The following is a 25422-nucleotide window of genomic DNA, read 5'->3' as shown; positions in this document are numbered from 1 at the left end:
CATCACACACACATCACACACACACACACACACCCTGACGCACACCAGACACACACATGAACGGAGGGGAAAGGGTTGGGAAGAAATTTTTATCTCCTGTTTCAAGAAAAACACCAAAAGTAGTGTTGAAGGAAAAGCCAGCAGCCCGCGGGCTCCATGGTTTTTGTTTCGATTCGCTCGCTCCACACTCTCCGGGTTCAGGCCCCTTATGGAACACACCGCGCGCCGAGCGCGAACGCCGGCAACCCGCTTGCGAGCACCTCCCCCGCCGCCCCGCACCTGGCGCCAACTGCCTCGGGGCGCAAACCGGGTCGGAGCGCGCGCGCACGACCGCGCCGCCCCCCGCCCAGGCCGCCCCCCGCCGCAGGCTCGCGACCCCGCCCCAACCCCGGTCAGAGAAGGCCTCGCCGCACCCCCGGGCCGGGCGCCCCCTGCCTGGCCCTGCGCCCCGCCCCTGCGGGGGTGGGGTGGGGTGGCCGCGCGGAAGTCACGGGGTCAGGGGGCGGGTCGCAGGGCGGGCCGGGGGCGGGACCGGGCCAGGCGGAAGCGCCAGCAGAGGGCACTGCTGCCCGCTGTTCCGCGTTCGCCCCTCCTCTGCCGTGAACTGCCTTCGTCCCGCTTCGCGCGGGTCAGCGTCCTGGGACTTCTGCCCCTGATCACGAGCCTGGGCCGGGACCTTTACGTGAAGAGGGTCAGATCTCCGCCTAAGAATCTAAAGGTGTCCTGGCCCTTGAGGGTCCCCAGGGAGTTAGATCCCAGGCTACGGGCTCCTGTGTTCTGTTGAGGTCAAGGGTCTCAGGTGCCGAGTTCGCTGGGACTTAAGGAAGGGGTTGTCTCAGGCGGGGTTAGGGGAGTATTTGGGTCTGAGGTCTCAGGGGAGGGTAGTGCCTGGGTCTGGGGTATCAGAAATTAGTGCCTGGGTCTGGGGTCTCAGGGGAGGGTAGTGCCTGGATCAGGGGTATCAGGGGAGGGTAGTGCCTGGGTCTGGGGTATCAGGGGAGGGTAGTGCCTGGGTCTGGGGTATCAGGGGAGGGTAGTGCCTTGCGTCTGGGGTCTCAGGGGAGGGTAGTGCCTGGGTCTGAGGTCTCAAGGGAGGGTAGTGCCTAGGTCTGAGGTCTCAGGAGAGGTTAGTGCCTGGCTCTGGGGTATCAGAAGTTAGTGCCTGGGTCTGGGGTATCAGGGGAGGGTAGTGCCTTGCATCTGGGGTATCAGGGGAGGGTAGTGCCTTGCATCTGGGGTATCAGGGGAGGGTAGTGCCTTGCGTCTGGGGTATCAGGGGAGAGTAGTGCCTTGCATCTGGGGTATCAGGGGAGGGTAGTGCCTTGCGTCTGGGGTTCTGGGATAGAGCTTTCTGGAACCACTTTGCCTTCCCTCCCAAGGGTCTCTTGTTACAGGCCTGTCTGTGCCGGGTGCCATGGTGGCTCTGTGGACCCTCACTCTGGCCTTGGCTGCTGGCCTGGCTGCTACCAGCCCACCCAACATTGTGCTGATCTTTGCTGATGACCTGGGCTATGGGGACCTGGGCTCCTATGGACACCCCAGTTCCACCACCCCCAATCTGGACCAACTGGCCGCAGGGGGTCTGCGGTTCACGGACTTCTACGTGCCTGTGTCTCTGTGCACACCCTCCCGGTGAGCAAGGAGACCGGGAGCCCTCACCCCAAATGCCCACCCCTGCCCATCCAGTTCCTCCCAGATGCACTCTGGGTTGCAGAGGGAGGAAGAGGGTCTCCATCCCTCTGTGGAGAAGTTCGCGTCTCTTTGTTTTTGTCCTCTCCCTCCCCTTCTCCTTTTGTCCATCTCAATCACTTTTGCTCCCTCTCACGGACTCTGTGACTTGTCCTATAGGGCTGCCCTCCTGACCGGCCGACTCCCAGTTCGGATGGGCCTGTACCCTGGCGTTCTGGAGCCCAGCTCCCGAGGGGGCCTGCCCCTGGAGGAGGTGACCCTGGCTGAGGTCCTGGCTGCCCGAGGCTACCTCACAGGGATAGCTGGCAAATGGCACCTTGGGGTGGGGCCGGAGGGGGCCTTTCTGCCCCCCCACCATGGCTTCCATCGATTCCTGGGCATCCCATACTCCCATGACCAGGTAGGAACCACAGGGGTCCGTCCCTTTGACCCTACAGCCCCAGCCCACAGCCCAGACCTCTGAAGGAGCTGCTCCCCCAGGGCCCTTGCCAGAACCTGACCTGCTTCCCGCCGGCCACCCCCTGCGATGGCGGCTGCGACCAGGGCCTGGTCCCTGTCCCTCTGTTGGCCAACCTATCGGTGGAGGCACAGCCCCCTTGGCTTCCTGGACTTGAGGCCCGCTACGTGGCCTTCGCCCGTGACCTCATGGCAGATGCCCAGCGCCAGGGCCGCCCGTTCTTCCTGTACTACGCCTCCCATGTGAGTGATCGTGCCCGCCCCCCAGCCCAGGGCTGCCCGTGACCTCTACCTGCTGCTAACTCCAGTCTCCATCCCCAGCACACCCACTACCCCCAGTTCAGTGGGCAGAGCTTTTCGGGGCGCTCAGGCCGAGGGCCGTTTGGGGACTCCCTGATGGAGCTGGATGCGGCCGTGGGGGCCCTGATGACGGCTGTGGGGGACCTGGGGCTGCTCGGAGAGACACTGGTCTTCTTCACTGCAGACAACGGGTACTCCGGCAGGGGGCAGAGGATGCTGGTCGATCCCTCACAGGGCCCTGGGGTCTTCCCATCTTGACTGCTGGCCGAGGACGTAGTGGGATAAGGGGGTCTCGGGAGATGCTGGCCATATGTGGTGACACCAGGTGCATGTGTGTGGGAGGCTGGGGGCCACGAGTACATGGAGGTGCTTGTCTTGGTAGGACAGGGAGCGGACAGGCACATGCTGGCCGTTTCTGGGCAAAATGTGTAACTTAGAAGTCTGGGGCTGGGGTCACTGGGGCAGGCCAGAGACCCTGGGCCCCTCATCGCAGATAACCTCTCGGGTGTTGCAGACCTGAGACGATGCGGATGTCCCACGGCGGCTGCTCTGGCCTCCTGCGATGCGGAAAGGGAACCACTTTCGAGGGGGGTGTCCGAGAGCCTGCCTTGGCCTTCTGGCCAGGCCACATCGCTCCCGGTCAGTCTTCAGGCCTTCTCCTCCTGGACTCTTGGCCCCACCTCCCCAACCTTGATCACAGATGGAGTGACTGTACAGCTCTCTACCCGCAGGTGTGACCCATGAGCTAGCCAGCTCCCTGGACCTACTGCCCACCCTGGCAGCCCTGGCAGGGGCCCCGCTGCCCAATGTCACCTTGGATGGCGTTGACCTCAGCCCTCTGCTGCTGGGCACAGGCAAGGTAGGGCCCATGACCTCATGACCCCTGCTCCCCCCAACCCCCCCGGGCCCCCCCAACTTGCCCTCCCCCGGAGTGAGTATGGGGAGCACCTGAAGCCCCTGGGGCCAGGCAGACCCTCTGTCGAGCAGCGTCCAAGGGGTGCCGCCCCTGGGGCTCTCGGGTGGGCAGGGAGCCACTGCACAGCCAGGGCCCAACGCAGGGCTGAGGCTCCGGGTATGTGCAGACCCCCGACTTTGCCCCCAGAGTCCCCGGCAGACCCTCTTCTTCTACCCGGCCTACCCAGACGAGGTCCGAGGGGTCTTTGCTGTGCGAAGCGGCAAGTACAAGGCACACTTCTTCACCCAGGGTAACTGCCTCTCCCCAGCCCCGCCCACCCCTCATAGCCCCAGAGCCTACCCCCGCCGCCCCCGCCCTGTGCACAGATGTGCCCCCCTCCACAGGCTCTGTCCACAGCGACACCACTGCGGACCCTGCCTGCCATGCCTCTAGTCCTCTGACTGCCCATGAGCCCCCGCTGCTCTTTGACCTGTCTGAGGACCCTGGTGAGAACTACAACCTTCTGGGGGGTGTGGCTGAGGTCGCCCCAGAGGCGCTGCAGGCGCTGAAGCAACTTCAGCTGCTCAAGGCCCAGTTTGATGCTGCCGTGACCTTCAGCCCCAGCCAGATAGCCCGGGGCGAGGACCCTGCCCTGCAGGTCTGCTGTCAGCCCAGCTGCACCCCCAGGCCATCCTGCTGCCACTGCCCTGAGCTCCAGCCCTGAGAGCATAGGCGGAGGCCAGCCCCGTGCCCCTCGCCCCACCCAGGCGTGTGATGGTTCATTGCTGTGCTGTGGGTGTGTAGAGGTGGTTTGTACCTGAGCACGCTAATAACACCAGCTGACACTTGTAGGTGTGAGAATTCACATGATCCTTGTGATAGCCCTGAGATAGGTGTTGTTCTGCCCGTTACAAATGAGGAACCTGAGGCGTGGAGAGGTCCAGCAACTTGTCTGAGGTCACCCAGCCAGTGAGAGGTTGGCTCTGGAAGCTGCCCCCCTCCCCCTGGTGATTGCTTGTGTCAGTGCAGACAAGCGTGGTGGTGAGTGTGGGCACACCTGTTCACGGGGGCAAAACTAGGTGCTTTTATGTGCCAGGACGGGGTGAGGAGGGGGCGAGGGCATGGCGGGCAGCAGACCCCGAAGACGCGGAGTGCCCACAAGAGCCAGGTTTTCCCCGGGGAAGAAGCACAGGAACTGGACCGCCCTGGGTGTTAGAAACCTGTCTGAAGGAGGGAGAGGGGTTACACGGTCTACTGTGGTGAAGTGGGCTGGGGAGCCCTGCCAGCTCTGAGGAAGGCATGTCAGCAGCTCCAGAGGCTTCCCCTCAGCCCCCCAGTGCCCCTTCCAGAACTCTGCATTTCCTACCTGCACACACATTTCCGGTCTCCTGGCTTCGCCTCTGCCCCCATGGGAGCCATTCCCCACCGGCAAAGTGATCTCTTAAAAACAAACAAGCAGGTTGGGCTCCATTTGTGCTCAAAACTGCAGGCTTCCTATCATGCTCAGAATAGAACCCAGACTCCTTGGAGTGGCCCACCATGCCCCACCCCACAGCCCTCGTCCGTCAGCCCTGGCAGCTGGCCGGGTTGCCCATCATCAGGGGAAGATGCTCATCTTTGACTCTGTCTGGCATCTTCTCTGCAGAGGGGCCCCCTGCCTGCCCACCCACTGGCATCTGCGTGGTGGCATGTAGCCCTCCTGGGGTCCCCTTGTGTGTGTACCGATCCAGGGCCACGTGCTCCTAGAGCGGCTGTCACACCCCACATGCTCCCTCAGCATTGGTTGAGTGAGAAGAGTGCCGTCTGGGGGCTCAGGGCCCCGAGTGGGTGTCCTGTCCTCGTGGTAGACCAAACAGCCATCCCCGTCCTCCTAACGGTCCCCTCACTGTTTCATTGGTGGGCAGAGGCCCCGTGACCTCTGAGGTACAGGCTGTCCTAGTCCCAGGAGGCTAGTAGCCAGTCTGAGCCAATCACAATCCAGTGATTGGTCCAAGAGAGGCGTGTGACCAAGGGTCCTGGTCAGTGAAAGGTCAGGGGCAGTCTGCTGGAATCCCGGGGTCTTCTGCATCACTCATCCTCCAGGAGTGGTGAGGACGGTGCTGCAGCATCACGGGCCCTGACCAGACATCATGCATCCGCTAAACGAGTGTCTCCAGCCACGTACCTCCAGAGCTCACAATGTAAGAAAATAAACCAGCCTATGTAAGCCGAGTGCTGCTGGCTTGTCTATTACTTGCAGCTGAAAGCAGTCTTGCTGGAATGATGTGTGAACGGGACGTGTAGAGGGCATGTGTATGTGTGCAGGGGTCCTCCTGAGTGAGCCCGTGGTGTCAGATCCTGCTGTATCTTGGAGCTGCCCCCATAGGGCAGTGGTTTCCTTGGGGGCCCCTTCAGCCACTGACGCTGACATAAGAAGGGCCCACGTGCACGTGTGGTCTAGGCATGCCCACCCCCTGCAGCCTGCAGCTTCTCTTCTAGGGGGCCTGCAGTCACCTCGAGGTGCCTTGGTTTCAGGATGAGAACAGAGAGGAATGGAAGCAGGTGCATGATCTCTGTATCACATCCAAAGATCAAACCCTCCAGCAAGAATACATGAATGCCAGCACCCAGGCATAACCTGCAGGCGCCTTGTCCAGGTCTGCCGCCCAGCTGGGTGGTGAGCATCGCTTTATTAGTTCCACAGACCTTTACTTACCACCCAGCGCTGCGCTTAGGGCTGGGGCACAGATCGACAGAGGGGACTCACCCCTGCTCCTTTGGTGCTTAACGTCTAGCAAAGGAGATGACCATCAACCCTGCGCACTCAGACCAAATGGAGTTCAGTGTGGTAGAAACTCAACTTCCCAGGTTTCGGTGTGTGGGTGTTGCCTGGGAACAAGGATCGGGAACCGTCAGGTGCTACAGAAGTTCTCTGTCTTGACTGGGGGTGCTGGAAACGCGGTGCACACATATGTATAATGCACTTGAGCCACACGCTTGAGTGCCCTTTATGATGCCATGTATATTTTATACTTCAGTAGAAATAAAATATTAATCGTGATCGTGTCAACTGTATCTCGAGAAAACTGGAAGAAAAAAACTGTAGTAAATACCACAAAGGAAGAGAGCTTGGTGCTACAAAAGTGCAACTGCGGGGCGGGGCAGGGGTGCTGGAAATGATTGAACCAGTTAGGGCTGCTTCCCCGTCTGCTGAGACCTGACGGGTGGTCACTCCACCCTCCCAACGCAAGGTTCTCCCCCTCCCCCTCCACTGTTGGTCTCGCTGTGAGGCTCTGAGGGCAGAAAAGCTTGTTTCTCATCATTTTAGCTGCTTTAGTGCGATGCACCCTCTTTGTAGAGGCACCAGTGTGCGCACGTGCTCTCCCGTGTTCGTGCACGTGCGCCCGAAAACGGGCCTGCATACTCGACACAGACATGCACACGCTCACGCATATTCATACACACACTCACAGCCCCAAATGCTGTCTGCGATGTCCCTTCTCTGCTGCTGTTGATTTGAAAAGCAGCCCTTTTCCTGTGAGCCTGAGACCATCCACGCCCACCGAGTGGCTTCCTCAGGGAGCCCAGCATCCTCTGGAAGGAGCCACGTGTGTTTGGAAGGAACAGAACGTTGTGCTGTGGGTGCTGTGGTTTCCCTCAGGAGGGAAGAAGAGATACCTGGACACGCCCCTCCTACCCCCCGTGACTGTGACTGTGACCCCCACATCTTACCTGTGGGTGTTGAACTCGACCCTGACGCTCATCACGGCTGGACACCGCCTGTGGGATGTCTGGAGAGTCCTGCCAGCTCCCTGACCCCAGGCCTGGTGTAGGCGGGGCTTGCTTCTCTCTGCTGTCAGCCCGCAAACGAGCTGCTCTAAAGGGCAAGGGGTGTACACTCCTGGGGTGGTCTTCAACCAGTGGGGGTCAGGAGCCAGCAGGTAAGTGTTCCTGCTTCCCATCCTTCGGGTATATGGTTCAGGGAAGAACTCTTATGCTTCTCAGAAGGGCAGCCAGCCTTAAGGATGGGCCTTACACTGGCTTTTGCTCCCTCCCTACCTCATTCGTGCCCTCTCCTCACTACAGCACACAGTGGGGCTTTTACGAAACCAGCTGCCTGCCCCTCTGCCCTTGTACGTCCTCTTGCATGGAACTGAGCACAATGCCCAGAGACACAGCAGCCCTCAGGCAGTCATGAGGGTGAAGACCACACACTAAGGGCACAGGACCAAGGGAAGGAGCCTGCTGTTCTCGACGTCACCTTCTAGAAGCCACACCAGCGTCCAGGCCTCCTGCGGCACAAGAAACGCCCTGATTTATTAGACTGTCTCCCTGGGCAGTTCTCCTAGAGCTGAATGCTCTGCATCCCACCTATCACACGAACCACTGTTGAAACATTCCCAGTGACATCCAAAAAGAAGCGTGCTCTTGACATGCAGAATATAAAATCCAGGGTGTACATGTATTTCTTTTTACCTTATTGATTATATTTTTGAATCTATGATTATGTTTTTCTCCTTTTCTTGCCACTCAAACATTTTAAATCATGAATTTCTTGGTCAGCAGTTTCATAACTAGAATCTGAGCTGAGACCACCATTCTTTATTTTATAATGATCTTAGCTACTCTGCCTTAATCTTTTTTTTTTTTTTTTGCGGTACGCGGGCCTCTCAGTGTTGTGGCCTCTCCCGTTGCGGAGCACAGGCTCCGGACACGCAGGCTCAGCGGCCATGGCTCACGGGCCCAGCCACTCCGCGGCATGTGGGATCTTCCCGGACCGGGGCACGAACCCGTGTCCCCTGCATTGGCAGGCGGACTCTCAACCACTGCGCCACCAGGGAAGCCCGTTTGCCTTAATCTTTTTGCCCTAAATTATTCCTTGATTCTCCCAATCTCTTTCTGGCCTCAAACAAAACAAAACAAAACTCATAGATAAGAAGGAAACTGGGAAAAAATACACCAAAACATTAGCAATCGTCTTTAAGTTGAAAAGATACGCTCAGGGGAGTCCTGCTCTTGGCCTGACAGCTGAACTCACCAAATCCTATGAGACTGGTATTTCCACTGTGGCCAAAATAACTTTTTATGTTTGGGGTTTTTTGGTTCTTTTTTTTAGATGTATTTATTATTTATTTATTTTTATTTTTTGCTGCATCAGGTCTTAGTTGCGGCACACGGGATCTTCGTTGAGGCATGTGGGCTCTTTCATTGTCGTGTGCAGGCTTCTCTCTAGTTGTGGCATGCGGGTTTTTTTATCTCTAGTTGTGGCGTGCAGGCTCCAGGGCGTGTGGGTTCTGTGGTTTGCGGCACGCAGGCTCCCTAGTTGAGGAGCACGAGCTCAGTAGTTGTGGCTCCCGGGCTTAGTTGCCCCGCAGCATGTGGGATCTTAGTTCCCTGACCGGGGATCAAACCCTCGTCCCCTGCATTGTAAGGTGGATTCTTTACCACTGGACCACCAGGGAAGTCCCTATGTTTGGATTTAATGAATGTATCTGTACTTTTTTTAGTTTTCTGTGGGTGTTTCTATTTGCATTCGGGGGTCCCTAATAGCAACATATAATGCTTGAAACAAGACATGTTCATTGCAGAGAAAAAAAGGAAGAGAAACTGTCAGCCCCGCCTCCGGCAACAACTACTGCAGTCTTTGTGTTTTCGTTCAGTCTTTTTCAGTGTAGTTTCTAGTGTAGATTCTGCATATTTATTTTTCCTTAATAGCATAACAAATATTTCTGTATTATTACTAAATGTTTGTAAGCACACTTTTTTTGTACCAGCCCACTATTCCAATTAGGTATATATACCTTAATACAGTTAACCCTACTGGTCAATATTTAGATTGTCTTTTGTGTTTTCAACATTTTAAACAAGAACATGTACAATACAAAGCTTTTCATTTAGGATGCTCTCCTTGGCTGGCACAGTCCTGGCATTGGAGGCTTACTCACTCACCACTCAGGGCTCTGAAGGCCCCCAGCACGTGTGCCAGGCTCTGGGAGGACGGGGGCACTAGCAGACCCACAGTTGGCAGCCTCTGCCCAGGGCCCCCCTGCGTCCGGGAGGATAGGAGGTCACCCAGCCACATGCAGAGAAAGCTCAGTGTCCAGGGTGGAAATAATGGGGTGGAGGGAAGAGGGGCTGGAGAGGGGCAGCGACAGGGCAGGCTGAGGTCGCACAGGGAGCCACAGCAGAGTTAAGAGGGCGAGCGGCCTGCTCAGGTTCCTGTTTAAACAACCGGGTCTGGTTGCAGGAGCTGGTGGATTGCAGACACAGGTGGAGGTGGGAGCCTAGAGGAGGCTGCTTGACGCACAAAGATCCAGGCGGAGGCGGGGAGGTGGGGGGGGGGGGGGCGGGCGGGCAGGCTTGGGGGGGTGGGGGGTGGCGCTGACAGCAGGGGCAGTCTAGGGTGCCTCCACGCTTCCTGCTCAGGCAACTGGAAGAGACACAAAGCACAGAATATAGAATGGGGCACATGGGGAAGAGGCTCACGTCACTTCAAAGTGTCCGTGGCTCCCACCAGGAGTTCTGTGTCTCTGCACCTCAGGGCCCTGGTTAGGGTCCCACGTTTACTGAACTCCACCAGGCGCCTGGCCAGTGACTGGCAGAAGCAGCGCTCCTGGAGGGCGCTGGGGTTGGTGAGGTAAGGCACAGCACAGAGCTGAAGCACACGGTCTGCCGGGGGCAGGACTCTGGGGCCCTCAGCACAGGGAAGGCGCCGAGGCCGCCGCGGGGGAGAGGAGGCCAGTGAGCGGATCCAGGACAGAGCCAGGGCGGGGCCTGGAGCGCAGCTGAGCCGGAGCAGACCATGAGCCAGCCCCGAGAAGGAACAGCTGGGGAGGTGAAGGAAGGTGCCCGGGCCGGTGCAGGAAAGGAGACCAGAGGCGGAAGGAAGGTGGACAGGTGTGGGAAGGTCCCTACTGACAGGAAGCTGTTCCAGGTGAAGGATGCCCAAGCGTGTCCGGCTGCTGTCCCAAAGGGCCACCGCAGGAAGGGAAAGGTATGGATACAGAGACATGAGGAGATGAGTTGGAGGGAGGGACTGAGCCCAACAGGGGCGGAGTGGGGGCCGGGCAAATGGAGCCTCCCCTGAGATGGGGGGTCGAATTTCCACCTGACAGAGAGTGAAGGGAACAGCGGGCGGGCGGCGTGCAGCCACAGGGACCTGAGAATCACGCCCCCAGGTTGAGGGGCAGAGGTGCGCGTCCAGGGGTTCTCTGCCTGCCTCATTCAACTGTAATCAGCAGGAAAGTTTTCTCGTAGATGTTCTGCTGAGTTGGTCTTCTTGCAGGGTCGGGGACCCTGGCCTGCGCCGGGGCTACCCAAATGCTGAAGCGTGGCCATTTACTGATTCCTAACCCGTGACTATGTTCTCTGTTTGCCGGTTGCCCTTAAATTAATTTGAGTAGAGGTGTGTGATTTCTATAGACAGTGGTTTTCAACCTTCATGCAGTGAATTTGTCTACACTGGCCTTTCTCACTCTCATTTCTTAACCTTCACCTGTTGTCTTCCTGGAGCTGCTGGCATCCTGGGCTCGGGGGGTTAGGGCGGGGGGCAGGCCCACCCTCAGAAAGGCACTGACCACCATGCTGACCTCAGCACTTGAGAGCTGGGGCTCGCGGGGGCCAGGGGGCCGGGGAAGCCCTTTCTCCAGGAGGTACCATCTGTAATCACCTAGGGCATGTGACAGTCACCTCTTTTCTTCTGGCTTTCTGTGGAGAATTTTTAAAACACTAATCTTAAGATCTAAGCAGACTGACGCCTGCTCTCTGTCTCACATACACACTCACAAGCGTGCAGGCACACTCATAAGCATGCACACACTTCCCAGCCTGGCACTCCAGTGCAGGTGGAAAGGACACACGCTGCGTGACCTTTCTCTCTGGCCTCAGCTTCCTCGCTGGCCAAGCAAGTGTATTTGGAGAGCACCCACCGCGCACCACACAGGGACACCAGCGTGATTTCAGAGAGCAGTGAAGGGGTCTCCTGATTCCATCACCCTGGGGTCTTGGTCCCCACTGCCATGGACAGTGCCTGGGCCCCTGGCCCCTTATCTGCGCCCCCTCCCCCCCAGAAATAGCCAAGGTCACACCAAGCAGAGAGTTTATTGAGGTGCTGGACTGCGGGGAGTGTTTGCAGCGGCATAGCAGATGCTGGTGTGGCCGGGGCCTGGGCCGGGGCACCCTCCTCCTAGCAGCGTCTGGGGCTTGGGGTGACCACGACTCCTAGTCTCCCGCAGGGCCCTACTGGGGAACCCCTCCCTGCTTACCCCTGAGCTCCTCGTGGGGCACTATGGGGGGGGTCCCTCTCTTTGTCCCTATGGTGAGGATGGGATATGACCCCTTGATATTCACTATAAAAATTAAAATTCCTTTATAAATCACACGGGAAAAGCAAGAGGGGATCACCTGGGAGCTCCCTCCACACGCCCCTCCCAATTCTGACCCCAAAGTAAAGAGCAGAGGGCAAGAGTTTGCAGGCACAGAGGAGCAGAGACAGACAGGAGGAGAGAAGAGGGAGGCCAAGGGCAGACCAGGGCAACACAGAGAGAAAAGATCAGGGGTAGCGAAGGTGCAGGCTCCACGCTTCAGCAGCCCCTGGGGAGCAAGGAGGAGAGTTCCCAGCACAGCCCGGAGACTCGCCAGATGCCAGGTCCCATGTGCCCCCAGTCCAGTCCTTGCCAAAGCCGAGGTGGCCGCATGAGATGCCCCCAGCCCCAGGCGCTCCCGGAGCGGGAGAGCAGCGGGTGGCTACTCCAGGTAGATGTCCTCTGTGGGGCAGGCGTACTCCAGGTGCCGCTGGTAGTACTCCAGGAAGGCGCGGCTGGGGGAGAGAGCGGCCTCAGCCCCAGGCTCCCCAGGCCCGCCCACCTGGGCCTGCCCATGCCCCTCCCCGAGCTTCGTCCCTCAGCCCTCCTGGCCCGGCCCCTTTTCCTTACGGTCTAACCTCAATGCTGCCTTCCCACCCCCAGCCCCGTGGTCAGTGTGCCCGTGCCCAGGACTCCCTTCCACGCTCCTGCCCCAAGCGTTCTGCCCACCACCTTCCCAACCCTCCACCACCACCACTGTCATCTGGCCTTCCCTCCCTTCCCCTCCCCTGTCTCCCCAAACTTCATCTCCATCCCTCCTCCCAGGCTGCTCACCGCCCCCCACCCCCCGCGGGAACCGGGGAACCGCTGCACCGGTTCTGCATCCCCACTCCAGTCCCAGCCGTCACTCCACGCTGGCCCAGCCCTAATCCTGCAACCCACCCTCCGGACCCACTCACCCCACACTCTGGGCCACGGGCCTCATCGACTCCTGGGAGACGAAAACGTGGCAGGCAAAACGGCTCAGCAGCGGGTGTTTGGTGATGAAGCCAAAATAGCTGTGGGGAGAGCGGCGGTGAGCACACAGGACGTCCCCAGGTCCACCCCTCAGCCCCCAGGGATCGGGGAGAAGAGCCAGGGACAGAGGGCTCAGGGAGGGCGTGTGGGGCTGGGGAATGTGTGGGTCACACGATTTCAAGATTCGAGGCCCCTTTCTGGGTCCTCGTCAAAGCACAGCGCTGGGCATCTGTGAGGAGTTAGCGATCTATGCTCATCTGTCCACAAGGGTGTCCCACTGCATCTTCCTTCTCCCAAGACAGTGCCAGCTGCCTCTGTGCGCCACCCCCCCCCCCACCCAAAGCCTGCCCCTGGACCACAGAGCAAGGCCTCCCCGTCTTCTGGGCACCACATCTCAGCTGACTCTTCCTTGTCATGTCACCTGACACCCTGAGCCTGCCCAGTCCCACCTCTGGTCCTGCAAACCCACAGCTGTTTTCCGGGCTCTGATGTGGGGCTTGGCATGGGCCCTGACATGTGAAACAGTCTTTCTGAAGAAGCTTGTACCCTGGCTCTGTCGCCCCAGCTCTGTTCCACGTATGCCTTTCCTGAATCTGCCCTTCTTCTCATCAAGACATTAATAAAAATTGTTGTCCAAAGGGAGGCACTGCCAGAATCCTGCAGCAGGAGGGCTGAGACCCACCCCCCGACTGTGGCTAACGCAGCCCACGTCAGGTGGGATTAGGGTTTTGCGGTTCCACCAGATGGGAATCCACACGGCAGCATCATCGCTGGGACAACGTGCTCACGTTGGCCACGAACACGTCACAGCCTTGTCTTGAATGCCACGCTCAGATGATCCCATTCACGGGGAGTGCCAGGCACCGTCCTCAGCAAAGCTCTTTATGTCATTAGCTCCCATAAACCTCACAACGGCCCTGCGCGCTGGGCCTCTAGATGAGGGCGTCGGAAACGCAGCCGGTCTGTGGCGCCCTGGGGGTGCTCTCAGCCACCTGTGATCTCACACGCCACATGCTCCCACCTTATCCGGACACAGTGTGCCCAGCACGTGCCTAATCCAGCCCGCTTCACAGCGAGTTGCCTGACATTGGCTCCTTGTGGCCCCTCACTGTGCGGACTGGGCTGAGTTCTGCAGTAACATGTACCAGGAAAGTCTGGGCCAGGACAGAACCGCCTTGGTCTCCTCCTGGCCATGGAACTGCATCTGGGTCAGCGTCTGGCCTGGACGCCTGAGCCTGTGGCACCCAGTTTCCCTCTGCTGTCCTTCCTCTCTCGGGTGTGCCACCCTCAGCCCAGTGTCCGTGTGGGCCACCATGCACACTGGTCCTCATGGTGCCAGGTCTGCCCTGCCGCCTGTTCTGAGCCCTGGCCCTCCACCCCTCAGAGCAGCATCTAAACTGTGATCCCATCAAACCACCTCCCTCTCAAGGGAGAAACCAAACTGGGCTCTGACCCGGCTGAGGGTGGACACCATTGCCCAGCCAGCAGACAGAGCGCCCCTCACTCTTACCACAAGTGTCCAGGTGACACACATGCCGGCCTCAGTATCTGTCACAGCCTCAGCCCCAGCAGCAGTGTGTCCTCCCCACATCCTGCCTCCCCTGAGGACCTGCTTCCTCAAATACCACTGGGCCCTTCGGAGCCTCTGCTTGGCCCTGTCTGCGTCGCAGGTTAGCTCCTCCTGTCGCTTCATCTAGGGCACTGGCATCCTGTGCGCAGGAGGCCGGCTGGGCAGGAAGGCTGTAGCCCTCCATCCACTGGTTACGCTTCCCTTTCACTCCCGTCTCTTCTCTCTCTGCCTGGCTATCCTGTCTGCCCCACGGCCGAAGTTACCTACCGGCTCCGAACGTACCTCCCCCCAGGTCTCCCTTCCACACTCCAGACCACGTAGCAACGGCCGCTTCACCCTCACTGCCTCTGGGTTGAACCCTGCATCGCCAGCCTGTGAGGCCCACTCACTCCAGGCCTCTTCTCCTGGCGCGTGGGTCACTAACTGCTCAACACCCAGGTCACCCTTGATTCTCTCTCCAGGTCAGCCTCTACATCCAATCAACTCAGGTCCTGCCTGCCCACCTCCTAAATGCCACTAGGTCACAGCACCTGGATAACCTCAGCAGCCACCTGGTCTCCTGCCAGCAGCACTTGGGTCCTTCCACCCTGCACAGCAGCCTGTCAACCTGACTGTGTCACCCCACGACCCCATCGCCAATGGGATTAAGTATAAGCTCCTTGGCATAGTCAAAAGGACACAGGTGCTCTTAGTGTCCCTCCAGCCTTACCCAGCTGCCCCCAAAGAGCCCCTAGTGCCCCTTGCCCACAGCCCTGGCTCAGCTGGCTCCCTGCCAAGAAGATCCACCCTGTCACCCACTTGCCTTTCAAGGTTCGTAGAGTGGTCTTCAGCCGCCCCGCTAAGTCCCAGGAGAATTCACCCGCCTCCCTGCAGGTCTGCTCACTGCAGCCCCATGCACACATCCACCAGAGTCCCACGAGTGCTTCAAGCACTCGCTTGTCCCAGACCAGATGGGAGCCTGTCTGATCCAGGTGTCCTGGGCCCAGAACAGAGTGGGCGCCATGTGGGGACTCAACTCCTGGAGCCAAGTGGGTGCGGGTGAGAGGGTGGGATGGTGAATGCGCAGCCCTCAGGGTTTGAGGGGACCAGGGGATGGGGGAGTCTCGTACCAGCTGTTGCGGGGGTGGCAGCCGCAGAACGAGATGTTCTTCATCTGGAAGAAATGGCTGCAGTGCTGGAACTAGAGCAGAGGTGGCAGGAGAGGCCACGCTAGACAGAGCAGCCCAGGGCCACCCCGGCCACCCCTGCTGGACGCGCCTCACCCCTCCCACCGTCCCCTGTGCCTCAGGCCCCCACACCCCACCTCAGGTCCTCCACTTAGACTCAGCTTGACCCCCCGAAGAGAAATCTCAAGGTCACAGGAGGCAGGAGGACGCAGGTGGACGGTCAGTTTCCGGGCAGTGGCGATCTGCAGAAGAAGTGAGGGGAGAAAAGGGTCTCCAGGGCCTACGAGGGTATCTCTCCCTCCTGGCGGGATGCTGTCGATTAGGTTTGAAGACTGCTGGCAGCGATTTGGGAAGATGTGAGCGTGGCCTTGGCCTCTCCTCAGCCTCAGGACAGCCTGCCTCGTCTGCCTTCCGCCCCTCCCCAGGACTGCGGCCCCAGCAACCCCGGCCTGCTCACTGCCCGTCTCGTGCGCTGGACGCGGGCTCTCAGGCGCAGAGCCGTGCTGCTGCCCTGCTGCCCCCCCGCTCGCCCGCAGGCCCAGCAGACGGGCCGGCCCTCACCGAGTGTCCACTGAGTGAATAACGAGTGTGCAAATAACTTCCAGGGAAGGGTCTGTGAGAGCTGGTCTTGCTTTTCAGACACGAATAGGATGGGCTGAAGGAGGGGGAGGGGCCGGCGGGAAGGTGATGGGGAACAGCTGCTGAGCGCTGCCCGAGGCCTGTCTGCCAGGCCTCTGAATCGGGGCTGGGGGGGCCCGGGCCCCGAGGCCCCCAAGCATCCTGGAACCCTCCGTGGAAGAGGGCGGAGGCCTGGGGCCTCCAAGGGCTGTGCCAGCCTGCAGGGCTCAGGGGCCCCCACCTCCAGACTGACCTTCTGCATGGCTGCACACAGGATGCCATTGCCCTGGTGACAGGGCACCTCCACGGAGCCCAGGAACTGCACGTCAAAGCGCTCCACCCAGCAGGGACCCCGCTTGCTCCCTGGGAGATCACAGGGGCCTAGGTCAGGTGAGCAAGAGAGGGCCTGGGATGACAAGACGCCCCTTGGGGAAGGGGCCTCACCCAGCAGGTCCTTGGCCGGGCCGGGCACCGCGTGGGCATAGAAGGCGGGGAAGACGCCACGCTCCCCCGTGCGCATGTTGAAGCCACGGAACCAGAAGTCGTCCTCCTCGGCCTCCACCAGGACCGGGTCGTCCACATCCAGCTCAAGCTCGTCGGGATGGCGGGGAATGAACCTGAGGTCAGGTCAGAGGTAGGAGGTCACTGGGGCAGGGGCAGGAACGGTTGGGCTGTGTCCACCAGTGTCCCATAGTGTCTGTAGGCTCAGGTAGAGCGTCGCTAGCAGCGAGGGGGAGAAGCTGTACCTGAAGACAGCCCGATGGGTTTGCTCTCTCTCCTCGCCATTGACCAGACAGGAAAAAAGGCCGAAAGACTCGGTGCCTGCGAGACAGAAACAAAACAGACAAAGTCTCAGGGGAGGGGCAGGAAGCCGAGCTCCCCTCCCCTCAACAGTCCGGTGTGGGTTGTCCTCAGTCACCGAGGGAGGGAGAAGTAGCTCACAGGGGGGCTGGAGACAGAGCAGCCTTCCCCAGGCAACTCCCCACCCTACCCTACGGGGGCCTGGGGGAAGCCCTGGGGCCAAGGAGCCAGCCTGCTCCCCCGGGACCGCCCCCTTTCCCCACCTCCCACTCACTGGAAGATCGGGAGGTGCTGTTGACAAAGACATTGAGGAACTTCTTAGAGAAGGTGAGGTCAGGGCTGTCCGGGGAGGCAGCCCCGGGGCCCCGATCAAGGCCCAGCGGTGCGGCTCCCGCCTCTTCCTCGCTGGCCTCGCCACCGCTGTCCCCGCTGTCCTCGCCCAGGCGCGCGCAGCGCCGCAGGCTCACCAGCTCCAGCTGCGTGTGCTCGTCCACCACCAGCGTGTACTTGACCGCATCGTACACCAGCGAGGCGTCCGGCGCGGCGCCCGTGCCCCGGCCCCCGAGGGGCGCTCCCTCGGGCTCGGCTTCGTCCTCCTCCTCTTCATCCTCGTCGTCCTCCTCCGAGCAGGCGGCAGAGCAGGCGCGGCCCGGGCGGGCAGGGCGACCCGGAGCGGCCCACAGGGGCGTGATGGTGTCGCGCGTGGGGTTGCTGAGGAAGAGGCAGGGCCCGGGCTGCGCGGGGCCGGGCCGAGGGGCGGAGGGCTCGGGGGGCGGCGGCCCACACAGCGTCTCCATGTCCACCAGCTCCACGCCCGGCCCCGCCGCCACCTCGGGGGCCTCGCCGGCGGGCGACGCACACTCCCCGGCAGGACGCGGCGCAGGAGACAGGCACTGGCCAGGGCAGCGGATGGGCGAGGAGCCCTCGGAGATCATGCGGCTCACGAGGTTGCTGAGCAGCCAGGGCGAGTCGGCGTCCTCGCTGAGGTCCGGCTCAGACTCGGACCCTGACTCGTACTCGCTGTTGGTGTCGTCGGGGCCCACGGGCAGGAAGGCGGGGCGGCGCGGGGGCTCGCACGGCGGCTCGGGCTCGGGCTCCGAGGCCGGCGACGAGGCCTCTTCGATGGAGTTGGTGAGGTGCGAGGAGCGGCCGCTGCTGCTGCCGCCGTCGTCGCTGCTCCGCTCCAGCTCTGTCTCTGAGATGGAGGAAATCATGCGCCCCAGGCGCGCGCCGCCCGCGTCCTCAGAGTCGGAGCCCGGCGACGACAGCTCCTGGCTGCTGCGCCGACCCCCGCGGCCTCCGCTGGAGCCGCTCCCCAGGTCGGCCTCGATGCCCGGATCCGAGGAGGGCGAGGCCCCACCTGGCGCCAGGGGCCTTGCGGGCTGGTTGCCTTCGGAGTCGCAACCGGGATGCACAGGTGACTGCGCCCCGCAGGGGCTTCTGTCCGTGGGCGGGAGGGGGGCGGGCGGCTCTGCGGAGCACGGGGTTGGGTCAGCCAGCCCACCTCCCCCACCCCTCCCTCCCTCGCCTCCGGCGTAACCCCGCCCACCACCGCCCAGCTCACCTCTGAGGGGCTCCTGGGCGGGTGGGCACAGCACTGTTTCCTGCCTGGAGGCTGGAGGCCCTGGAGCAAACCCTCCATTGTTGTTCAGGGAGTCCTGGGGAGGAGGGGAGGGGCGGGGGGAGGAGAGCAGCGCTGAGGAGGGGCCCCAGCTCTCAGGGGTAGGTGGGGGGACAGGCTGCCGCGGGGACCAGTCCCAGATGCTGGGAACCACGGATAGCTGCGGGTCTGGGTGCCGGCTCACCTGGGCTCCCAGCGTCGTCAGGTGGAGCGTGGTGGGCCGGTGCTTGTGGGGCTCCTCCAGGGAGGGCGAGGGGATCAGGGGCTGCCGGGCGCGGACTGCTGAGCCAGGGCCTCCCCCCTCAACCTCCCCCTCTGCTTCCTCCTCTTCCTCTTCCTCTTCCTCTTCCTCCTCGTCGTCCTCCTCCTCTTCATTGTCATCGATCATCTCAAACTCCTGGAAGTCATCCTGGAAGGAGCAGATGGGGTGCGGCTGCTCCGAACGCCCCAGGGAAAGGCTGTCCTGCAGGGAAGAAGGTCAGGGCAGAGCTGGGCCAGTGTGGGATGGTGACTTGGGTCCCAGGCGCCAGGAAAGGGGAAAGCCGGAAGCTATAAGTCAAGGGACAGACGCCTCCCTCCAGTTCTCTCTGCTCTCCACCAACAGAGCAGCTTTTTAAAAAATCTGCTTAAGATACATAAGGATCGCTACAGTTCTTGGTAAGTAAGAGCCCAAACTCCTCAGTCTGGGTGACAGAGATACTCAAAGTGGCCCCAACCCACCTGCCAGCCTCATCTCAGCCTCAAACCCCGTCACATTTGACACCAGCACTTTTCCTTCATAGCATTTTAACACAACGCATAGTTACTGTAGAGTTTTGGGTCTGTCTCCCCCACCAAGCTGCAAGCCCTACCAGGACAGGACCGTGTCCGTACTGGACACTGGTGCAGCCCACCCCCAACCGAGAACAGGACCGTGTCTGTACTGGACACTGGTGCAGCCCACCCCCCACTGAGAACAGGACCGGGCCCGCAGTAAGAGTGCAGTAAATAGCAAATGAATGCATGAAGCAAAGACAGCCAGCACCAGGCTTCACCAACCTCAGGGCCTCTGACCCACCAATCCCTTACCAGCAATGCCTCTCCTCCATTCCCTCCAACCCCCGTCATCTGCCAGTTCCTTCTAGTCCTCCCTAAGGGCACGGTTGTGTGCCACTTCCACTGGAAAATCTCCCTGATGGCCTCAGTCTTGGGTGGGTTCCCATCGTTGCACCTTCTGTCCCCTCACTGGAATCCAGCCGTTGACACTCAGGCAGCCACTGCCTCTCTCATGTCTTTCTCCCCTACTAGGTTATAAGCTCCTGAGGGCAAGAGCCACACCTGTCCTGCTCTCTTCCCAGGCACCTGGAAGCCCCCAGCACTTGCCACATGGGAGTTGCTCAGAAATGTTCTTGAATGAAAACAAAAACGTAAAGAAATGGGGAGGAGCAGATGGGCAGGGGAGACTTCAGGGCTGGAGACATGAGGCAGACAGATGGAGGCCTGAGAGGTGGGGAAAGGGCAAAGGAGGAGATGAGATGAGATGGCAGCTGGAAGGGGTTAGATCTTTCTGGGAAGTGAGCTGAGCACAGAGGCACCAAAGCATAGACACATCTCCCCTCCCCCAAGCTAGCCCGCTGGTGGGGGTCAAGCGAGGACTGATGGGGAAGGTCCTCAGTGGACCTCTGTCAGAAAAAGAGAGGTCTGATATATGGAGGAAAACCCCGGGTCGAGAGGCCAAGGGAGAAGGGGCAATCAGAGGATTTCTCATTTCAAGGCTGAGCTTAGACCCACCCTAAAACCCCACGAGACTGCTAAGCATAACCTAAGCGAGACTCTCCCTTGAGAGAGTTCTCTGCCCCCAGCCCCTTCCCCACCTTCTCGCAGTGGTCCGAGTCGTAGCTGAGGCCCAGACCACAGTCATCGGTGATCTCAGACAGATCTTCATCATCAAATTCTTCCAGACTTATGTCCTGTGGAGGCCTGGAGAGGAGAGCAAGGACAGGGCTCCTGAGAGAGCCACCAACCCTGGACTCCCTGGCCAGGAACTGGTCCTAAGGAGGGGCCAAGGGAGACCCCCCCCCCCAGCTTCTAGGCCCCGTGATCTCCAGAGCCCCCAACTCCCAGACCTGCATCCTGCCATTATCTTGGATCTCAAACTCTGCTCTCCAGCGGATTTCCCCCTCAATTTGAGCCACGACCAGCTCAGAAGAGGCACCTGTCCCCCAAACCCTCCTCCCGGCCCTCCTTCCGCAAAGAGCCAGCAGCCTCTCCCCCCTCTACCCTCAGCTCCAGGCCCCTGGGTCACAGGCTCAGCCTCAGGGGAGTCAGGCTGAGCGGAGAAGGGGGAGGGGGAGCTGAAGCTGCAGCAGCAGGAGGAGGGGGAGGGGTGAAGGCTGTTCCGGGAGCAGAATCTGGCCAGTTTGTCCCCCGCTCCTGCGGAAGGCAGGCCTACACCCAGAGGTCCAGCCCTCTCCCCTCCCTAGTCCCTTCCCCCAGGCCCCAGGCTTGATTTCAGCTCTCTCCCTCCCAGAGCCCTACAGACCAGGCCGGGCTTCCACCAGAGGCCCAACAAGGCCAAAAGGACACTGCCAAGCCCAGAGTGTGTACTCAGCATCCTGCGCAGGCAGGCAGCCCACCCCTCAGAGGCTCCGCCCACGACCCCTGAGGACCTCCACCTTGGAGGACCTCCACCTTAGAGGGGGGCGGCTGTTCAGGCTGGGTGCAGCCCTGGATCCCAGCAGGACTTTGGGGTTGGGGGCGGTCACTGGGGCTGGAGGACGGGCATCAGGGGAGGACAAAAATGGAGAGACCCGGAACCGAGGGGCGGGGGGCGAGGAGCCGGAACCACGGGCCTCAGGACCAGAGGGGGGGTCTGGGGCTTGGGCCCCCAAAAGCGACGAGGGGGGGGTTGGCAGGGTCGGGTCGGAGAAGTCTGGGGACTGGGTCAGAGGGGGTGCTGTACGAAGGGAAGGGCCTGCCGAGGCCCGGGGCGCCCAAGTGCGTACCTGCAGCCTGGCGGCGACAGCGAGTGAAAGGTGGAAAGAGAAAACATCTCCGCCCGATCCGCCATCTTCTCCGGGGAAAGGTCCGCCGGCTGCGGCGGGGGAGGGGTGCCCGGAGCGACAGCCCCGCACGCCCTTCGTCGCTCCCTCCCGCCCGCCCTCAGCCCGCCCCAAGTCACCTCGTGACACGCCCTGCGACACCCCGCCGCCAGCACACCTCGACGCCAGGACACCGCGGCAGCGCGAGCCGGGGGGGAGGGGAGGAGGGGAGGACCTGGGAGGAGGGAGGATCCGGGGGGGAGGGGAGGAGGGCGGACCCGGGAGGAGGGCGAAGGGGACTGCGGGGAAGCTGGTTGGAGGAGACAAGATGGTTTGACTAAGAGGCTCGGGTTGGGGGAGAATCGGGTTGCGGTTTGGTTTTTTCGGGGTGGGGGCAGGTGAGAAGCGGATTAGTGGGGATGGGGGATCAGTTCGTATGGTGAGAGTTTAAATGAGGAACTTGCTGTGGGGAAGTCGGTCCGCACACCTCTGGTTAACTGACTTTGGGGTGTGGGGTGGATGGGACGGGGCCTGGTGGAGTGGTGGGTGCAGCCCCAGGAGCTGTGCTGGCGTCCCAAGGAATCAGAAGAGCTGGGGTCCCAAGCCTGGCTCTGAGTGAGTCAGACTGAGACTGGGCAGCTGGAGGAGCTGTCCACGTCTGGGTGCTGACCAGGGCTGGTCGGAGCTGTCCCACAAAGGGTGCTGATTGGGCCCACGGAGATTTCTCCCTAAAACGTGCTGACTGGGACTGGAGGAGCTGTTTCCCCGACGGGTGCTGATCAGTGCTGGGCAGAGGCAGCTGCCCAAGGAGTGCCGATCCGGGCTGGACTCACAAAGCGTTGTGACCCAAACTTCCCAGATTTCCTTTCTATCCCGAGTCTTGTCATCAAACCGATTAACTTGGACATCCACATAAGTGACCCATCCAACATCCTTGACTCCTGATCAGGTCTGATGGTCTATGATCCACTAACGGTACACCTAGTACAAAACACAAAATCGAATGGACTTACGTGGGAAAACTGAAATAGCAACACACTCTCAGCAATCCTCGTGACAGATGAATCCTAAAACATCAGAGGATACTTCCTGACAATTTTCTCATAGATTAGAAAATAAATAAATGCAAACCTTCTATCTTTTACTCTACTCACATAGCACCGAAATCACAAACAAAATAAAAATGCCAATAGCTAAAACTGAAAAATGAAAAGCTTAAGAGGGACTTCCCTGGTGGTCCAGTGGGTAAGACTCTGTGCACCCAGTGCAGGGGGCTGGGGTTCGATCCCTGGTCAGGGAACTAGATCCCTCATGCCATAACTAAAGAGTTCACGTGCTGCAATGAAGATCCTGCATGCTGCAGCTAAGGCCAGGTGCAGCCAAAATAAATAAATAAATATTTTTTAAAAGCAAGAAAAGCTTAAGAGCCACACCTTGTTGGAATACTGTCAAAACCAGTAACTTCACCACCTCCTGATTCTTGACTTTAAGCCTCCAATTCTCTGATGATTGCCTCCTGTTTTTCTCGCTTTCTTATGGTATTACCGTGACACTCACAATTCTTTGACTCCATAAGAAACTTATTCCAGGGAATTCCCTGGCGGTCCGGTGGTTAGGGCTCTGTGCTCTCACTGTCCAGGGCCCAGGTTCGATCCCTGATCGGGGAACTAAGATCCCACCAGCTGCACAGCATGGCCAGGGGAGAAAAAATAAAGAAACTTATTCCAGATACTATTGCTGTGTAGCAAATTACCACCAAATTTAGAGAATGAAGACAACCACTTTACTCTGCTTACAGTTTGGGGGTCATACATTTGGGAAGGACTCCAATGGGAAGCTCTTGTCTGGGGTTTCTCATGCACTTGGGTTACAGCTGGAGGTAAGCTGGGCTAGATGTCGAAGATGGCTCACTTGCAAAGTTGACAGTTGGTACTGTTGACTGGGAGCTCAGCTGGGGCTGTCAACCAGCACCTACACCTGACCTCTCCAGCATGGAAGTCTCAGGATAGTTGGACTTCTTACGTAATGGCTAGCTTCTCCCAGAGTGACTGTACTAGGAGGGCCAGGGGTCAGCTGCATGGCCTTTTCTGATTTGGCCTTGGAAGTCATATGGCTTCCTATTGGTCAAAGCAGTCACGATCCCATCCAGATTCAAGAGAGCAGTCATAGACCCACCTCTTAATGGGATGAGTGTCAAAGAACTGGGGGTCCATGTTATAAACGCAACACAGATCTCCAATACATTGATCCTCCCACTTCTTTTTTTAACATTCACTTTAAAAAAAATAAATTTGTTTATTTTATTTATTTATTTTTGGCTGCATTTGGTCTTCGTTGCTGCGTGCGGGCTTTTCTCTAGTTGCGGCTAGTGAAGGCTACGCTTCAGTTGCGGTGCACAGCCTTCTCATTGTGGTGGCTTCTCTTGTTGCAGAGCACGGGCTATAGGAGCGTGGACTCAGTAGTTGTGGCTCCGCGGCTCATGGAATCTTCCCAGACCAGGGCTCAAACACGTGTCCCCTGCGTCGGCAGGCAGATTCTTAACCACTGCGCCAGCAGGGAAGCCCGATCCTCCCACTTTTCTCATTGCCAACTCAAGTTCCTTGCTTTAAATTAAACTCCTTTCTGGAATCATCAAGTTCTTCTCTTCTGGATCATTTCCAACAGCAAACAAGCATAATCTAGTGTTAAAAATAAATGGTATATTCTCATCTCTGTTCATATAAGTGATCCAAAGCCATGGGGTTTTCAGTACTGTTATGCCTTAAAGGAAAGGACAGTTAAAATGTCCTTCTTTTGGTTTAAGAAAGAATGCTTACAAATAGTTATACCTTTTGGAAAACAGATTTCTACCAATGAGGAAAACTATCATGACAATGAATCGGACTTGAATCTTTTTTTTTAAGGGATTGTTACGAGGAAATAATAACAATCTCTGAAATCTAAATGTCTAGCTTTTTGCTTCGTTGCAGCCAAGAAAGCAAGATGGGTCACCAGCAGCTCTACCGGAGCCATCGGAGAAAATTCGGCAAGGCTCTCACTTTTGCCACGTCTGCTCAAACCGGCCTGGTCTGATCTGGAAATACGGCCTCGATATGTGCCACCAGTGTTTCTGCTAGTATGCGAAGGATATCGGCTTCATAAATGAAGCTGGACTAAGTGAACTTCCTTGAATGTGTTATCGGGGACATCTACCCTATGCAGAAACAATGCAAGCTCTTTGTATACAAAATGAAAATGTTAAAACTTCCCTCAAAATAATAAATAAATGTCTTAAAAGACTCCTTTTGCCTGAAGTACATTCTTCAGAATTTTCCTTATTGAGAGCTTTGGGAGGTAAACTCTCAGTTTGTCTAAAAATGTCTTTATGTTGCCCTATCTCCTGAAAGATGTTTTCACTGGATATAGAATTCTAGGTCAGGTAGTTCATTTCCATCGTCACCCAGTGTCTTCCTCTGAATTCCCTTGTTGCTATGAGAAGCCACCTCTCTGTCTGCCACTTCCTTGAGGTAATTTCCTCTCCAGCTGCATTTAGGACTTCTCTCCCTGACTTTGGTGTTCTGATGTTTCGATGCGGTGTATCTAGGTGTGGTGTATTTATTTTTTCTGGCTGAGGTTCACAGAGCTTCTTCACTATATGATTTCTCTTTCATCAGTTTAGAAATTTCAAAGCCATTATCTCTTCAAATATTGCCTCTGCTCCGTTCCATCTCTCCTCCTTCTGGGACTCCAACAGACTCATGCTGGATGGACCTTCTCATTCAAGCCTCCATATTTCCTAAACTTTCTTTCATGTTTTCCATCTCTATGTCCTTCCAGGCAATATTCAGTTAATTTATTCACATTTATCTTTTAGTTCACTAACTCTGTCTTTAACTGTTTATAATCTGCTCTTAAAGCTGTATACTGAGTTTTAAATTTAGTTAAAATTAAAATTCAATTAGCATTTTTACTAAATTAAAACTTTTATTTTAGAACTTCCATTTGGAA

At 58.5% G+C, this 25422-nt stretch overlaps 2 protein-coding genes and 1 pseudogene across 2 annotated transcripts; 2 read left to right on the top strand and 1 right to left on the bottom strand.

The window, feature by feature from the left end:
* Positions 1-586: 586 nt before the first annotated feature.
* On the top strand, positions 587-4191 carry ARSA (arylsulfatase A). Its single transcript, XM_012536615.3, has 9 exons — positions 587-718; positions 1380-1632; positions 1849-2089; positions 2170-2388; positions 2467-2636; positions 2960-3084; positions 3177-3304; positions 3548-3650; positions 3745-4191. The coding sequence occupies exons 2-9, from the start codon at positions 1415-1417 to the stop codon at positions 4062-4064; spliced, it is 1524 nt and encodes a 507-aa protein (XP_012392069.2). The 5' UTR covers positions 587-718; positions 1380-1414; the 3' UTR covers positions 4065-4191.
* Positions 4192-11400: 7209 nt separating this feature from the next.
* MAPK8IP2 (mitogen-activated protein kinase 8 interacting protein 2) lies at positions 11401-21622 on the bottom strand. The gene is made up of 12 exons (XM_004279626.4): positions 21400-21622; positions 20269-20374; positions 18600-18878; positions 18359-18452; positions 17069-18265; positions 16740-16815; positions 16438-16610; positions 16247-16356; positions 15513-15617; positions 15319-15389; positions 12582-12680; positions 11401-12137 (listed from the first exon to the last, which is right to left on the bottom strand). Exons 1-12 carry the CDS (start codon positions 21462-21464, stop codon positions 12065-12067), a joined length of 2448 nt encoding a protein of 815 aa, XP_004279674.1. The 5' UTR covers positions 21465-21622; the 3' UTR covers positions 11401-12064.
* Positions 21623-22697: 1075 nt separating this feature from the next.
* Positions 22698-24605, top strand: LOC117196453 (40S ribosomal protein S29-like; annotated as a pseudogene).
* The last annotated feature ends 817 nt before the right edge of the window (positions 24606-25422 follow it).

This window comes from Orcinus orca, chromosome 11 (genome assembly GCF_937001465.1).
Source record: "Orcinus orca chromosome 11, mOrcOrc1.1, whole genome shotgun sequence".
Classification (NCBI taxonomy): domain Eukaryota; kingdom Metazoa; phylum Chordata; class Mammalia; order Artiodactyla; family Delphinidae; genus Orcinus; species Orcinus orca.
Note: the sequence above shows the minus strand (reverse complement) of the source record. Positions and strands in the feature narration are given on the sequence as shown.